The 17725-nt window shown below is 49.6% G+C and overlaps 1 protein-coding gene and 1 non-coding gene across 3 annotated transcripts in view; both read right to left on the bottom strand.

Annotated features, from left to right (window-relative positions):
* The window catches only part of ASIC1 (acid sensing ion channel subunit 1), a 33041-nt gene extending 17026 nt beyond the window's left edge, over window positions 1-16015 (bottom strand). For both annotated transcript variants that reach the window (XM_049783411.1, XM_049783412.1), the window contains exons 1-3: window positions 15863-16015; window positions 14547-14924; window positions 13636-13831 (exon numbers count right to left, since the gene is read on the bottom strand). In XM_049783411.1, the coding sequence (XP_049639368.1) occupies window positions 13636-13831; window positions 14547-14908 (558 nt within the window). In that variant the 5' untranslated portion in view covers window positions 14909-14924; window positions 15863-16015. The remainder of the gene's footprint in view (window positions 1-13635; window positions 13832-14546; window positions 14925-15862) is intronic.
* Window positions 6924-7138, bottom strand: LOC126023368 (small nucleolar RNA U3). Its single transcript, XR_007500507.1, has one exon. It is a non-coding gene; the product is annotated as a small nucleolar RNA U3 (small nucleolar RNA).
* Window positions 16016-17725: the final 1710 nt, after the last annotated feature.

Below are 17725 nucleotides of genomic sequence, written 5' to 3'. Positions count from 1 at the left end.
CCGGTGTCCCATATGGTCCCCCAAGCCAGGAGCAACTTCTGAGCACATAGCCAGGAGTAACCCCTGAGCGTTACCGGGTGTGGCCCAAAAACCAAAAAAAAAAAAAAAAAAAAAAAGAAAAGGCTTAATGGGCCAAAGTGATAGCATAGCATAACAATAGGGTGTGTGTTTTGCATGCAGAGAACCTGGGATGGATCAGGGTTCAATCCCTGGCATCCCATATGGTACTCCAAGCCTGACAGGAATGATTTCTGAGGGAAGAACCAGGAGTAATCCCTGAGCGCCCAAAAACCAAAAAAGAAAAGAAAAGAAAAATAAAGAATGAAAAGGCTTAAAAAACTTTTCTGGGATGTTAGAAGTATTGAAATACTTTCAAAAAACAATTGAAATTGCTTTCCTTGCATGCAGACAACCTGATTTGATCCTCTGTACAGAATATCATCTGAACATCACTAGATGTCACTCCTCAGCAGTCAGGAATAGTTCCTGAGCACCACTAGGTGTGGACCCCCAACTGATCCCCCCAAATATTTTATACTTGTATACTACTGTAAGATAATTACTGCAATATGCAAAACATTACCTTGTAAGATACACAAATACAAAAATTCATTAATTTGGTCTGGGCAGTAGCTCCAAAAGTGAAGCCTATCAAGTGAAAGAACCTGAGTTTAATTCCTGAGCAGCTGCTCTGCACGGCTACCAAGACACTGGTGGGTGTGGTTCCCACATAAAAATGAAACAAGGAAAGATTGAGATTGAGATCTGCATAGTGCCAGCACTTAATGGCCAAGGAAAAGATAATGAACTGGCAAAGAGACAGAAGGTGCTAGACAAAGGGGGAAAAAATCAAGAGACTCTTATTGCTAGGAAGAAGAGGTGATGGTCAACAATTTAAAATATTTTTCTTTTTGGAGGGCCAGAGAGATGTATAGTGGTTATTGCGCTTGTTTTGCACACGGCCAACTCAGATTTGATCCCTGCATTCCATATGGTCCCCAAGCATTGCCAGGAGTGATTCCTGAGTTGTTTTTTGGGCTACTCCTGACTATGTGTTCAGAATTATTTCTGGTGGGCTCAGGGGATAATAGTGTCAGGGATCAAATCTGGGTTGGGCAAGAATTTTACCCACTATACTATTGCTTTGGATTATATATTTCAAATATTGAAAGGTTGGGATAAAAATAAGGTTCGTTGGGGTTGAGGAGATAGTTCAAAGAGCCAGAACACAAGTTTTACAGCTGGAGGTCCCATGTTTGAGTCCTGACATCACATGATCCCCAAAGACAGTTGGATGTAGCCCTGGTGGTGGCCCCAGAGCAACACCATCAGAACTGTCAGGCCTGTACAGTGGGCTCAGTGAGAGACCCTGGCATCTCAAGCACTTCTAGAAGAACTTCCAAAAGTGCTGGTTGTTTTTTAGCAAATGATGGTAACTCGTGGCTTTTGCTAGAATCATTTTAGTGGACCGATGAGGAAGAAGCAGTCTGGGTTAGGTTGGAGAGTGAATTAGGACTGGGGAAATAGAGACTGTGTGATTTAAACATTCCTTTTAAGCTCTTGTTATGGTAAAGAAGAAGAGAGTTTATGTGGGAGCTGGAGGGCACTAAAGAGTTAAGAGATATGTAGTTTTGTTTTGGTTTGGTTTGGTTTTTGGGTCACACCCGGCAGCAATGCTCAGGGGCTACTCCTGGCTCCCCGCTCAGAAATCGCCCCTGGCAGGCTTGGGGGATCATATAGGATGTCGGAATTTGCACCACCATCCTTCTTCATGCAAGGCAAATGCCCTACCACTGTGCTATCTCTCCAGCACCCAAGATATGTAGTATTTACCTTAGCTCAAAGACTGATATTTTGTGCTCATAAATGTTAGCTGTCTATAGATTTCTTTCTTTCTTTCTTTTTATTTATTTATTTATTTATTTATTTATTTATTTATTTATTTATTTATTTATTTATTTTGGTTTTTGGGTCACACCTAGCAGTGCTCAGGGGTTATTCCTGGCTCCAGGCTCAGAAATTGCTCCTGGCAGGCACGGGGGACCATATGGTGTGCCGGGATTCTAACTGATGACCTCCTGCATGAAAGGCAAATGCCTTACCTCCATGCTATCTCTCTGGCCCTGTCTATAGATTTAAGATGAGAGAATCCCTTTCTTTTTTTTTTTTGGTTTTTGGGCCACACCTGGTAACGCTCAGGGGTTACTCCTGGCTATGTGCTCAGAAGTCGCTCCTAGCTTGGGGGACCATATGGGACACCGGGGGATTGAACCGCGGTCTGTCCAAGGCTAGCGCAGGCAAGGCAGGTACCTTACCTTTAGCGCCACCGCCCGGCCCCTTTTTTTTTTTTTTTTTTTTTGCTTATTTTAGAGCAACGGCTAGCAGTACTCAGAGCTATTACTGCCTCAATGTGTGGGGGTCACTCCTGGGGATTCTAGGGTGCTGGGATTGAAGCTGGGTCTCAGGCATTGGGTCTCAGGCTTGGATTCAGCCCTTTGAGCTATCTTAAAATGGGAGATCCTGGAGCATGTTTCCATTTTGATGTAAAGTTCCACTGGAGAGGGAGGGAATAAGTATAGGGGAAGAAAGGCAGCACCTTGAGAGTGAGATTCCTCTCTGCATAGAAGGAGTGAATGGAAAACTACGGCTATGACTGAGCCTAATGATACAGTTGGTTCCCATCTGGGAGCAGGGGTGTGTGTATCAAAGGGCAGGAGGGTGGTTAAAATTTGATGGATGAAGAGGAAGTAGGCAGTCAGGGTTGGGGAGAGTGAACTCAACTGTGGAGCTACTTGGAGGCACCTCAGACCTTGGCAGGGGTGAGAAGTGTTGTGGGAGCTCCAGGAAAAGTGGAGCTGGGGCCCGGAGAGATAGCTCAGCGGTGTTTGCCTTGCAAGCAGCCGATCCAGGACCTAAGGTGGTTGGTTCGAATCCTGGTGTCCCATATGGTCCCCCGTGCCTGCCAGGAGTTATTTCTGAGCAGACAACCAGGAGTAACCCCTGAGCACTGCCAGGTATGGCCCAAAAACAAACAAACAAAAAAAAAAAAGAAAAGTGGAGCTGGGCCCAAGATGATACTTGGTCCAGTGGTTCAGTGAAAAGGTAGAAGAGTCAAAAGACTAGCAGTCCTCAGCTAGTCTTTCTGAAGTCTCAGAAGTCTTTCTGGTATTGGTGGGGTCTTTCTCTATGCTCTTTTTTTGTTTGTTTCTGTTTTGGGAGCCACACAACAGTGTTCAAGGATTATTGCTGGTTCTATGCTCAAGGATCACCGGCAGGGTTTGGGGAACCATATGTGTCAGGAACTGAACCCAAGTCAGTTCTGAGCAAGGCAAGCACCCTGCTGGCTGTGCTATCTCTGGACCCTTTGCACTATTTTATTGATTTATGTTTAGGGACCACACTCTGCAATGCTCAGGGGTTACTCCTGACTCTTCACTCAGGAGTCAGTCCTGACAGGCTCAGACCATGTGAAAAGTCAGTGATCAAACCCAGGTTGGCCGTGTGAAAGACAAATGTCCAACTTGGCCTTTTGTACTCTTTCTTTGCCTTCCTGCCTCAGCACACTGAGTCCCTCCAGAACCTAGGCAGCTGGAGAATCTGTAGAGCCCAGGGCTCTGTTCCCCATCAATTTCCTCACACACAAAGATATAAAGAGCCTAGACTCTGAAGTCAATGGTGTGACCTCAGGCAAGTACCTCCTGCCTCCAGCCCGAGCTGCTCCATCTTTCAAAAGAAGATGTGAACATTTTCTTGCATTCCAGAGTTACATGGGTCTCATGAGTCAGAGAAAATGGAATTTGCACATTACCTAATACCACGAAAAGAAATGATAAATTTTGCAGGGATGTGCTCCATATGTGACCAGCAATATGCCAGGCACAAGCTCTCCACAGCCACATGAGTGAGCAACCTGTGTCCCGCTACCAGCCACACACAGCTATCTCACAGCTGAATCCCTGTCTGCTTGTCCCCAGATATGTTCACTGAGAAGCCCCTGTGTTCTTACACATGTGGTGCCATATTCAGGGAGAGGTGTGAAACAAGCCTTGGTCAAGGCCACTAGGGATGCTCTCAGTTGCCATGAAACTGTAATAATACACTAGATAGAGATAATATTCATGAAGCAAAAAAACAGATACAGGGGCCGGAGAGATAGCATGGTAGTAAGGCATTTGCCTTGCATGCAGAAGGATAGTGGTTCGAATCCCGCCATCCCATATGGTCCCCTGATCCTGCCAGAAGCGATTTCTGAGAGTAGAGCCAGGAGTAACTCCTAAGCACTGCCTGGTGTGACCCCCTCCCCCCAAAAAATAACCCCAGATACATAATCCCCAGGATGATCTACAAAAATGGTACAAAAATGTACAAAAATGGGAAGTGGGTACAGGCCTTCTTTCTAAGCTCCAGGGAGCTCTTGGAAATCCTCTGGAGTGGCCCTTCCCTGTGTGAAGAATGAGCACGCCACAGTTTACTCCAAGCTTCCAAGGATTTGGTTCCAAGGGTTTAGTGCCTGCCTGAATTGGATGTCAGAAGCCTGGTCCTCCTGACTCCTCATGCACTGCCATGGGTGACCCCCAAGCATTGAGCTAGGAGTATCCCCAGAGCACCACCAAGCATGAACCAGAAAACAAATAAGAAAACTAACAATAAAAAAAATTAAAAGAAAAAGAAAAAAGAAAACTGGGCCCAGAGAGATAGCACAGCGGCGTTTGCCTTGCAAGCAGCCGATCCAGGACCAAAGGTGGTTGGTTCGAATCCCGGTGTCCCATATGGTCCCCCGTGCCTGCCAGGAGCTATTTCTGAGCAGACAGCCAGGAGTAACCCCTGAGCACTGCTGGGTGGGACCCAAAAACAAAAACAAAAACAACAACAAAAAAAGAAAACTAACAAAATATCCTCACAAGAAAGTTGCTTGATCCATGTGTCCAGGAAAGCCAGGTCTGCACAACCATCTGCCCTGGTATTCTGGGGACCAAGGTGTTCCAGAGCAAAGAGCGAGGGGTGTTTCTCAAAGAATAACTTGATCAACTTAGAGGCCTCTTCCCTCAAAATAAAAAGAAACTAAGTTCCTCCATGGGATTTGGCATTCCCAAATGCCCAACCCCATCTTTCATCCCAGCAAAATATTTGACTTTTTTTTTAGGCCACTCCCAGTAGTACTTAGGGGCCTTGAGACCATCCCTGGTGCTTCTTCATTCAGGTTTGGTTTGTGCTCAGGCCACAAGATACAAGCTTTCTCAGGCTGGGTTGTCTGGGAGACAACAGCCCTACATCTGGTGATCTGTGAAGTGCTGGGGATGCTAAACATGTGGTCCACTCTATAGAGCCACGATGGTGAACCTATGGCACACGTGCCAGCGGTGGCACATGAAGGCCTTGCAGCTGACACGCAGGAAGATCCACAAGTAAGATATGCGACATGTACCGCATAGTTTTTAGATACTAAAATCTTGTTGTTGACATGCTGGCACTTTTGAGGAAATTTGGTTTTGTGCACAGTTTGGGCACACAGGCTTAAAAAGGTTAGCCATCACTGCTATAGAGCCATATTCCAGCCTGAGCAACCCCTTTTTATTTTAATATCTTCTTTCCAGTGTTGCCTCACAAAATCCACAAGGTTTGTGGAAGGTTCTCTTGAAGCCTCACCCAGAGAGATAGTACAGCAAATTAGGTGCTTGTCATTTATACATTGTACCTGGATTTGATCCCCTACAATACCGAAGGTCCTAAGGGTCTCCTGAGCACTGGCAGAAGTGATCCCTGAGCTAAGAGTCAGGAATAAACTCTGAGCACTGGTCTCGTGTGGCTCAAAAACAAAGAAACACAAAAAGAATATAAAGGCTTCTGCAGCAGTCATGGTAGATGTTCAATAAGAGAAGGTGGGGGCTGGAGAGATAGCATGGAGGTAAGGCATTTGCCTTTCATGCAGAAGGTCATTGGTTCGAATCCTGCCGTCCCATATGGTCCCCTGAGCCTGCCAGGAGCGATTTCTGAGCTTGGAGCCAGGAGTAACCCCTGAGCACTGCTGGGTGTGACCCAAAAAAAAACCAAAAAAAAAAAAAAAAAAAAAAAAGAGAAGGTGCCCAAGGGGCCTGAATGAAGGCAGGTGTATACTTAGCAGCTCATCAGCATAGAACACACACTGCCTGGGGCCAGAGAGAGATAGTATAGTGGTCTAGGTTCCCATCTTGCACACAGCCAACCCAGCTTCAATCCCTAGAACCCTCATATGGTCCTTTGAGTCCACCATGATGGACTCCTGAGCACAGAGCCAAGAGTAAGCCCTAAACACATAGGATATAGCCCTCTAGAAAAGCATACTTCTGAGCCCGGAGAGATAGCACAGAGGCGTTTGCCTTGCAAGCAGCCGATCTAGGACCAAAGGTGGTTGGTTCGAATCCTGGTGTCCCATATGGTGCCTGCCAGGAGCTATTTCTGAGCAGACAGCCAGGAGTAACCCCTGAGCACCACTGGGTGTGGCCCAAAAACCAAAAACCAAAAAAAAAAAAAAAAAAAAAAAAAAAAGATGGGGCCGGGAAGGTGGCGCTAGAGATAAGGTGTCTGCCTTGTAAGCGCTACCAAGGAACGGACCGCGGTTCGATCCCCCGGCGTCCCATATGGTCCCCCCAAGCCAGGGGCGATTTCTGAGCACATAGCCAGGAGTAACCCCTGAGCATCAAACAGGTGTGGCCCAAAAACCAAAAAAAAAAAAAAAAAAAAAAAAAAGAAAAGCATACTTCCTATCTAATCAGAAAGATAGCATAGCAGATAAAATAGCAGAAGGCACATAGCTGATCCAGGTTCAATCCCTGTCACCCCACATGGTCCCCTAAGCACTATCATGAACAATCTCAGAACACAGAGCCAGGAGTAAGTTCTGAGCATATGGATGTGCCCTCAGAAAAACCAGAAGCCTCACAGAAACCATTCAAATTTCATCCTCTCCATCTTTCCTTCCCAAAAGAATGAAAAGAAAGGTCATTAAAGCAAGGAACAGCTGAAAAGCAACACTGAGAAACAACCTTGCACTCAGGAGAGGATGTTATACCTCCACAGGGTCAGACTAAAAGCTTCTGGGGAGACAAGGGCTTTCTAGATGCTCAGGTGCCCCCTAGGTTATTCCCTGCACTAAAGTCTACATAGGAAGGAAGGAACCAGGAGAATAAGGTCCCAGACCCAGAGACCAGCTTCTTATGCCTAAGACCTCATGTTCTTGCTACCCATGACTAAATTTGCCTTCCACAAAGCTGAAGCAGGATTATAACAGAAACCCCAGACTCTTCAGATTTGCCCTGGGCTCCATATCCCCTTGCAACAGGCTGGGGAAGGGGCAGAGGCTAGGGAAGGCCCAGGCTCAGGGCCAGGGCTGGGTGGGAAGGCACAGAATGGGGCATCTCTCTGCCGTATATCTCTGCTTCTGCCTCTGGCCCCAGAGGCACTTAGTTACTCACATCAATTCTCTATTACTTTAGCCAACAGCCAGATCAATTGACTTGAAGTTGCCTCTTAGCTGAAGGCAGTCTGGGAGAGGGGTGCAGTGCAGTGTGGGGGTTGGGGTGTAGGCTGCCCTGTATTCTGTTCATGTCAGGCTTCTGGAGGTGGTGAGGTGAAGGGAGGTACCAGAGGGTATCTGAGGGCCTTTGGAGGGAATGCCCCATCTCCACTTTTAACTTCTCCATTCACTCTGGTCCTACCATAATCCCTAGTTTGTGCTGCACCCCTGGAGCTCCCCCAAGGTCTCAGCCCTTCTTAACTCTGCACAACAGTGGGGCAGCTGCTGCCCCTGTAGCCCCCAGCCTATGAGCTGGAAGGATTAGACACCCACAGCTCTGGGATGCCCCTGTGTGAGCTTTCAAGTGGGAGTTGGAAGGGATGTCAGTGGAGGGCAGAGCTGCAGAGCTGAGCTGGGGATGTCACATTAGTCCTGGCTCCACTGGCCTCTCCCTTCTCTCGGGGCTCCAGCATCTAGAAGGTTCTGGTCTCCCCCAGACCCTCAGGGGTGTCTGAACCCTTCCTCTCATTCTACCTCTCTTCTGGAAGATTCATGCCTCTTCAATATCGGGGCAGGGGGCTTGTGGCCCCTTCAAGGATTCCAGATCCCTTGTCCTCTATCCCCTAATTCTAGCCCCCCTGAAAAGGTACTAGCCTCACAGTGCATCTCTGGCACTTCCTGTTCCCTCTCTTTGAGGGTCCTAAAATGAATACCCGATTTTCTCCCCCTTGCAGGGTTATGGTTCTCGGCTGGAGGAAGGAGTGGCATAGGGCAGACTGGGCAGCCATCTGCAGCCCCCTCCCTGCAGCCTGCTCTGCATTCCAGCCACATGGGTGATCCCACTGCCAGGGACAGATAAGATGCAGCTGGAGGCTGGCACCAGCTGAGCCTGGCTCCCTCCTCCCCACTCCCCCTTTCCCTGACACCCACAGCTGTGCTCTAGCCCTCCTCACAGACCCTCTGCCCTGTCTTGGCCTGGCTAGCTTCAAGGCACAGCAGGAGAGCAGTGGTGTCACCAGTGTCTTGGCTGCTCAGCATCCCACCAGGAAACAAAGGCAGCAGCCAAAAGTGGGTCCTCTAGGTGTGTGTGTGTGTGTGTGTGTGTGTGTGTGTGTGTGTGTGTGTGTGTGTGTCTTGGAAGCTTAGGAGAGCCTGGCTGAGGCCAAGCCAGCCAGACTGTTGGGTGGAGGCACAAGTTCCCCATTGCACTCTGCCTCTTCAGCCACATGGTTTCCAAACCAGTTTCTCTCAGATTTAGCCCAGGCACCCCATTTTCAAGCTCCACCCCCACACCAAAAGACTACTCAGCTCCAGTTGGGGGATTGATGCATCAAATTCTGTGACATCCTCTGAACTGAATTGATTCAGAAACCCAGGGTGTAGGATGGGTAACTTGCACTCAGATTCCACAGGGAAACTGGATCTTGGCTGGATAAGTCCAACCTGCCTGTGCCCCGCCCACAAAGAGTCCTCTAGTGGCATTTTTTTTTTTTTTTTTTTTTTTTGGGCCACACCAGGCGGTGCTCAAGGGTTACTCCTGGCTGTCTGCTCAGAAATAGCTCCTGGCAGGCACGGGGGACCATATGGGACACCGGGATTCGAACCAACCACCTTTGGTCCTGGATCAGCTGCTTGCCAGGCAAACACCGCTGTGCTATCTCTCCGGGCCCTAGCAGCATTTCTTATTGTTGGATGCATGGTGCCCTTGGTAACTCACCAGTGTTCCCAGGTGAGTTTTGCAAACGCTTTGAGCAGGGGCCAGAACCCCAGCTAAAACCTTTGTTTTTGAGGCTGTTGAACATTAGAACATGGTTTCCAATAAGTTCTGACCCTATAGATGTTTTCAGTAAGCACCATGTCAGGGACTAGATACAGGTCACAGCCGAGCGGAGTGGCAAGGAGAGGCAGAAAGACCAAGAAGAGAAGGGGTGGGGTAGAGCCCAGGCAAATCTATATGTACCACTTAGGATAAAGGAGCTGAAGGTGCAAGTGCAAGAGCTCATTTCATTGGATTCAAGAGTGAGGCCAGACACTACCAAATGGAAGTTAGTGACTCCCCACTGGCAGGAGACCCTCCCCACCAGGGCAAAGGTGCAGAAATCCACATGGGGAAGAGACTGAAATTCACCAGAGTGGGCAGAAGGAGGAACAGAGAGATATGGGCAGGCCAGTGAGGGCCTCAAACGGGGACTCAGTCACGACTTTTTTCTGATAGCTTAGACCAACAAGAGATGCTGCAGGAGCTGTAGGCTACTGGCATGCTTATCTCCCTGAAGTATGATAAAGAATTTGGATTGCTCCAGAACTTTATGAAGCAGTCGTATCTCCATCCATCTGCTCAGACTCATTCCCTCAGACATTATGCACCAAGCACACCTCTGTGTCTCCATCTCTAAGAATGAAACGTATCTTATTATCATTTTATAAATAATTTTATTTGATAATAATTGATAATCTCATTATCATTTTTGTTTTGTTTTGTTGTTGGTTTTTTTTTTTTTTTTTTGGTTTTTGGGTCACACCCGGCAGTGCTCAGGGGTTACTCCTGGCTGTCTGCTCAGAAATAGCTCCTGGCAGGCACGGGGAACCATATGGGACACCGGGATTCGAACCAACCACCTTTGGTTTGCAAGGCAAACGCTGCTGTGCTATCTCTCTGGGCCCTGTTTTGTTTTGTTTTGAACCACACCTGGTGACGCTCAGGGATTACTCCTGGCTATGCTCTCAGAAATCACTCCTGGCTTGGGGAACCATATGGGATGCAGGGCATCAATCCAGGCCTGTCCTGGGTCAGCCGTGTGCAAGGCAAGTGCCTGCTGTGCTATCACTCAGCCCCACTTATTATCTTTCTAGGTGTAACAGATATAGGGAATTCTACTTTCCATTGTCTAGTCATAAACCCACATTCTATGGGATTACTGTAGTTCCACTTTGTACATTTATTCTGTGTAGGCCCTCTGAGTGTATATAAGCTATACCAGGCTCCAGCTATTTCTTGCAGTTACACCAACAGTTCTAAAACTCTTTGGAAGACCCTTGGTCTATCCTGTTTTGAGAAAGAAAAAGAGAAGTTGGACTAGAGAAATAGCACAATGGGTAGAATACTGTGTTGCATGCAGCCGACCCAGGTTCAATCCCTGACATCCCATATGGTCCCCCAAGCACTGCAAGAAATAATTCTTTTGTTTGTTTGTTTTTGGGTCACACTCAGCAATGCTCAGGGGTTACTTCTGGCTCTGTGCTCAGAAATAGCCCCTAGTAGACTCAGGGGACCATATGGAATGCCGGGAATGGAACCACCGCCCATCCTGGGTTGGCTGTGTTCAAGGCAAACGCCCTATTGCTGTGCTATCTCTCCAGCCCCAAGGAATAATGCTTGAGTGTAGAGCCAGGAACATCGCTGGATGTGGCTCAAAAGAAATAAAAAAAAAAAGAAAAGAAAAAAAAAAACTTAAAAAGGATGGGGCCGGTGAGGTGGCCCTAGAGGTAAGGTGTCTGCCTTGCAAGCGCTAGCCAAGGAAGGACTGTGGTTCGATCCCCTGGCGTCTCATATGGTCCCCCAAGCCAGGGGCAATTTCTGGGTGCTTAGCCAGGAGTAACCCCTGAGCATCAAATGGGTGTGGCCCAGAAAAAAACAAAACAAAACAAAAAAATAAAATAAAAAAGGAGAAGAAAGTGAGGGGCCAGAGTGATAGACAGTGGCTATGCATGTGGCTGGCCCAGGACTGAACTGGGTTTGATCTCTGGCATCCCATATGGTCCTCTAAGTCAGAAGCAATTTCTGGGCACATAGCCAGGATTAACCCCTAGCATCACTGGGTGTGGTCCAAAAACCAAAAATAGGAGGAAGAAGAGGAAGAAGGAGGAGGAGGAAGAAGAAGAGGGGGAGGAAGAAGAAAAGAAGAAGAAGAAAAGAAGAAGAAAAGAAGAAGAAGAAGAAGAAGAAGAAGAAGAAGAAGAAGAAGAAGAAGAAGAAGAAGAAGAAGAAGAAGAAGAAGAAGAAGAAGAAGAAGGTGAGCAGAAAAGGGAATGGGATCAATATGACAATGATAAATGGAAAAGATCTCTGGTTCTGGAAGGAAGTAAAGTGATATGCCTTCTTCCAGTAACACTATTGCAAAGCAGTGTCTAGGAAAGAGAACAACAAGAAAATGTCTGCCAGAGAATCAGGAAGTGGAGAGGGGAGGGAAGAGGGGTGGGAGGAAACAGGGACATTGGTGGTGGGAAATATGCACTGGTGAAGGGATGGGTGTTAGACATTGTATGACTAAAACTCAATAATGAACAACTTTATAACTGTATATCACAGTGGTTCGATTAAATAATTAATTTTATTAAAATAATACAAATTTAAACTAAAAAATAAACTACAAAAAAAAAAGGAAGAAAGAAAGAAAAAGAGAGAAGCAAGCAATTCTTTTTGGTTTTGGGGCCACACCTGGAAGTGCTCAGTTCTCCCAGCTCTATAGTTGCTTGTGGCTTCAATCTTAACCTTCTGAGTAAAGCATTTGCAAAGCCAATTGAGCTATTTCTCTGGCTCCAAAAACAAGCAATTTTTACATCATGCTAAGTTCCCTCTCAGTTTGGTTCAGTAAAAAGTGTGGTCAGACACTTGTGTCTAGCTTGTCTACAAAGCAGAACTTGCAGAAATAAGGAAGGTTTGTAGAACCTCAGCAGAAAAAAAGGAACAAGTATTATCATAACTCCAAAGTTTTTAACCAACAAATACAGCTCATGGTCTAGGTCTAGGACAAGGTAGCAAGCTGAAGAGGAAACGGGCAGAAAGCAAGGGGAGGCACTGAGAGTAGAGAATGGGGAGCAGACATGAAGAACAAAATGGTACTGAGGAATTATGGATTTTCAAAGTACAATGGCCAGAATCAGGAGTGAAAACAATAAGTTGGGTCAAGAGCACAGTGAACAGTGCATTGGCGCTTTGTGAGACATGAGTCCTGAACCTGATTCTATCACTAACCAACTACAATGAGTGGGGTACATTCATTCTATCTCTGATTTTTCCTTTCTTGCATTGTTAAAGGGGAGCAGCAACGCAGTTAGTGAACCAGGATCCTGCAAGAGAGTCTGGTAAGCACTCTGAGGAGTCCTGAATATTGTTCTCTCATGCAGCGTTATTCACACAAAGATCCATGCAGATATTTGGTCCCTTTCCAGCCTCTGTCTGACTCTAATGTGTCAGGAACCTTGGGGCTTCCCCAGGATCCCCTGGCACAAGGGATGCCAGTTTGCCCAACTGTTCCTGAACTGCTAGATTTAAGACTGTTTCCTATCTGCATGGGGTTGTGTGAGCATCTGTGGGGACATCTTTATTTAAAGAAGCAAAAGGAACATCTTTAGCCATAACTGTGTGTCCCAAATCATCGCTCCTTCCTCAGACTAGTTGTGTGGCTCTCACTGGCAGAGGGAGAACTTAACCAGTGTGTGTATATGTATGTGTAGGTACCAGAGAGCAGTGTCTATCCCATGATCAACAGGAAAGCTTCCACTTCCCAGACATCAGAGCATGTTTCCAACTTGGACTCAAGTCATGAGGGGAGGAATATTTTGTTAAAAATGCAAATGAAGGAGCTGGAGTAATAGCACAGCTAGTAGGCATTTGCCTTGCCTTTGCCTAACCTGGGTTTGATCCCCAGGATCCCAAATGTTCCCCCCAGCACCACCAGGAATGACCCCTGAGCACCACCAGGTGTGGCCCAAAAAATAAACAAAAAAAAATGCAAATGAATATTCACTGAAAAGGAAAGTCCTGCTTTCCTTCTGCTAGTTCTCAGACCTCATCACCAGTTATAAGGCTTCAGTTTAACTTTACCGTGCCCAGATCGGACACCTGTGGTCCAGAAGGTAAGCTTGAGGGGATAGGGGTCCCTGCCAGACTTTTTGTGTCCATGTGCATAATCATGCTTGCTGCAAAAATTTCCTGCCTTCATTGACACAAGGTTGTGAACCCCCACACAGGGCAAATGCATTCTGTGTGCAACAAAGAGCGTCCCCTCCTGCCACAAGAACTCCTGAACCTCCCAGCTTCCTTTCCTAGAGTAGCAATCACAAGGATAGAACCCCAGCAACCAAGCTTCATGCTCTGGAGGCTGTACTGACTCCTATTCCCATGGGGTGGGGTCACTCACCACCTTGAAGTCTTCAGCGCTGCAGATCTCTCCGCGGAAGTGGCAGGAGAGCAGCATGTCTCTAATGTCGTGTCCTGCACGATCGTAGAACTCCCGCATGTTAAAGGGCTTGGGCTTAAAGCTGCGAAAATTGGCCTTGTCCTGTAGGATCTCTAGCTGCTTTTCATCGGCCATCTGTGTGTCTGGTATCTCATACCTGCAGCACCGGGTGAGCACGACCTTCTGCACCTGCCTCCCTTTGTCTCCAGTGTCCCTTACCCACCCTCAGGAGCAGGAGAGTGGGGGAGTGCAGCATTTAGTCCTGGGGATCGGTCTGGACATAGGCAAGGAAGCAGAGCTGGGCATGTTCAGAGACCCTGACCTTCCGAGTCGGAAAAGATAAAAGGCTCTGCAGTAGCTGAGAGAATGGGGGCAGAGAGATACAGCAGAAACCATGGCTGTTCTCTCTTAGTCTCTTTATTGTGTGTGTGTTTTTTTTAATGTTTTGGCCACACCCAGTGATGCTCAGGGGTTACTTCTGGCCCCATGCTCAAGGATCACTCCTGGCAGGGCTCAGAGAACCATATGGGATGTGAGGGATCAAACCCAGGTTGGTCATGTGCAAGGCAACCCCCCCTATCAGTTGTCCTATAGCTCTGGCCCCATCTAGGTCAACATGAAGTAGCAAGAGTGTGGGTAAAGGTTACTCCAGAGAGGGCAACCATGTCTTACAGTATAGGCAACAAAGGATCAGAACTCTCCTGGGACAAGAGTTGGGTTGGCCTTAATAGAGTGCTCAGAGCCCCAGTTCTTTGTGTGTGGTTGCAGGGTTGGGGGGTGGAAGTAGGACTGGCTGGACTTTATGGTGGCTCTCTGGGAGTTGGGTTGCATGCAACTGCAGGAGCAGGGTGTTCTGGGTGGGAGCCGCCCACCTGTTGTTGAGCAGGGCCAGCAGCTCCCCTGCATGGTACAGGTCATTCTTGGAGACTTGACTGAAGCGGAATTCGTTGAGGTTGCACAGCGTGACGGCCGGGAAGGTAAGCTGGGAGGCAGCCACCTCATCGAGTTTGGTGACGTGGTGGTAATGGAAGTAGTACTGTACGCGCTCGGTGCATACACATAGCAGCACGGCCAGGGAGCCCAGGAAGCACAGGGCCCAGAGCGCCCGCTTCAGAGACAGCCGCTCATAGGAGAAGATGTGCGCCAGGCCATGCAGGGTGGAGCTGCTGGCGAAGGCCTGGATGCTCACGGGCTGGACGCCGCCTACCTCTTCCTCCTCGGCCTTCAGTTCCATCCTGGCCAAGAAAGTCCTGGGGGTTGGGGGGAGAATTCTGTCACTCTCCTGGGGTGAATCCACGTGGGACCCTTCCAGATTTGCCAGCCGGAAATTCCCAGCTTCACACACACACACACACACACACACACACACACACACACACACACACACACACACACACACACACACACACACACACCGTGCAGGGTGTGAGCTCAGAACTGGTTGCGGAAGGCCCCTGCCTGCATTCAGCACTGGATGTCCCCCAAATGCAGGGGTTGGGGAGGTGTGTTGGCTCAGAGAGGGAATGTTCTCCCAGGGAAGCTTCCCAGGTCAGGGGAGATCCCAGATAGAGTCATCGGAAGGGAGACAAGGAAGTCCCCGACTTCCCACAGGCAGGCGCAGGATTCCCTCCAGATGTAGGGTCACTCTGGGACAGCAAAGTCCAACCCAGCCTGGAGGAGATAAAAATTCCCCCAGATGGCTGAAGCCTGGGGTCAGGAGCGCCTGCACAAAGGGGCCCTTTAGTCTGAGCGTTTGTCCCTAGGAGCTCAACCCAGCCCAGAACCTCCTCCTCTCCGCCTAGGGAGGTGGAGACAAGTGGGAAGGGGTCCAGCTGGAGTCCTCACCTGCCGGGGTTCCAGAGCTCATAGCCGCAGGCTGTATATATGTGTGTGCGGTGTGTGTGTGCGGGGGAAGAGGGTGGAGGGCAGCCTGAGGTGGATGCATGGAGGGGGGGCGCGGTTCCCTACGACAGAGAGCTGTCCCCGCCCCACAGGCACCCCCCAAGTCCAGCTTCGCGAGGCAGCCAGACACCCCCGCCCCCGCCCCCCGCCGGGCTCCCACCTTGCCTCCCGCAGCCCCGGAGCCACCCCAGCCAGCAGCAGCTTGGGGCCAAGAAGGGAAGGCGAAGTCTCGGGTTCGGGGCGCTGGGGAGTCCCGCAGCCGAAGGCGGGGAGATCGCAAACCCACCTGGGGGGGCCTGGGGACCCCGGCAGCCGGCGGCGGGTCCTCCCTCCCTCGGGCGCTGGGCGGACGCGGGCTCAGAGGCGAGCGGCCGAGGGGCGCATGGCCCGGAGCGGGACCCGGCGCCGCGGCACGCCGCGCACTGACAGCCCTGCAGAGAGCGCGGCCCGCCCGGCCCGGCCCGGCCCGGCCCGCTGGGCTCGCGCGCTTTGCTCGCTGGGCTCGGCGCGGTCCGGCCGGCTGGGCTCGGCTGGGCTCGGCGCGGCGCTCAGCCTCGGGATCTGCAGGGATCCATCGTCCGGCGGGGAGGCGCGGGGGAAGGGAGGGTGCGCGTGCGCGCCCACGAGTGTCTGCGAGGGTGTCTCGAGCGGGGTGCGCGCGGGGGGCCGGCCCGGGCGCCGAGCGGGGCTCCCTCCTCTGGCTCGCGCCGCTCCGATCGCCTCCCGCCGGTCCCCGGCGTCTCCCCGCGGCTGTGATGTTGTGTGTGCGCCCGCGCGCGCGAGCGCGGGACGGGTGGGAGGTGGTCTGCCCCCCGCGTCCCCTCCCCGCGCTGTCTCCTTCGGATCGATGATGCTCCTGCCTCTGGCCGCGGCTTCCTCTGTTGACACGCGCGTGCACACACACACACACACACACACACACACACACACACACACACACACACACACACACGCACGCACGCACGCACATGCCAGCTCCCAGTCACACTTGACTGATCCAAGCCTCGGCCGTGTGGAGGGAGACAGAGCCAGAGCACATCACGACACTGGCATCCACAGATTCGAGCTAGAGGCCTGGCTCTCAGGCTCAGGCATCCTGTTCTTATTAACATCCTTCACCTGTTCTTACTCCTGCTCCCCCCTCCGTCACATACATGCGAGCACATATGTAAGCGCACATTCATACGTGGGACACTCCTAGGTTGCAGTCTTGGCTACCCAACCTCATCCTGGTTGTAGTCTTGGTCTTGTCTCGGTATTTGGGGGGTGGGAGTAGGATAGGGAGACAGTCTTTCACCCAAACCTGGACTAGAGAAGGAAGGAGAAACAGAGGTCGGGAGGATTGAACAGCTCATGACTTGAAGCTTGCCACAAAGAGTGGTGAGTGCAGCTAGAGAAATAACTACACTTGACAACTACTGTGGCAATGATAGAGAGAGAACTATACAGGCAAGGGATAGGGAAGGGAAAATGGGGGATACTGGTGACGGGAAAGTTGCTTTGGTGAAGGGGTGTGCATTTTATGGCTGAAACCCAATTACCAACATGTTTGTAACCATGGTGTTTAAATAAGAAATTATTATTCAGGGGCCGGAGAGATAGCACAGCGGTGTTTGCCTTGCAAGCAGCCTATCCAGGACCTAAGGTGGTTGGTTCGAATCCCTGCGTCCCATATGGTCCTCCGTGCCTGCCAGAAGCAATTTCTGAGCAGATAGCCAGGAGTAATCCCTGAGCACCGCCGGGTGTGGCCCAAAACAAAATAAAACAAAAAAAAAGTGTGTGTATATATATATATATATATATATATATATATATATATATATATATAATTCAAAACAAAAGAAATAGGGACCGGAGTGGCGGTGCAAGCTGCCTTGCACACTGCTGACCTAGGATGGATTTCAGTTCGATTCCCTGGTGTCCCATATGGTCCCCCAAGCCAGGAGCCATTTCTAAGAGCATAGCCAGGAGTAACCCCTGAGCGTCACTGGGGGGTGGCCCCAAAACAAAAACAAACATACAAAACCCAAAAGAAATAGTGCAGCAAAGAAAGCCAGGTGATTGGGAGGAAGCAGCTTTGAGGGCTGATGGGTATACAAAGTGAGGAAGGATAGGAAAAGGGATCTAGTTTAGGGATAGAGTAGAATTT

Source organism: Suncus etruscus, chromosome 11 (genome assembly GCF_024139225.1).
Source record: "Suncus etruscus isolate mSunEtr1 chromosome 11, mSunEtr1.pri.cur, whole genome shotgun sequence".
Classification (NCBI taxonomy): domain Eukaryota; kingdom Metazoa; phylum Chordata; class Mammalia; order Eulipotyphla; family Soricidae; genus Suncus; species Suncus etruscus.
The sequence above is the reverse complement of the archived record's forward strand: the minus strand, read 5'-3'. Positions and strand labels throughout refer to the sequence as shown.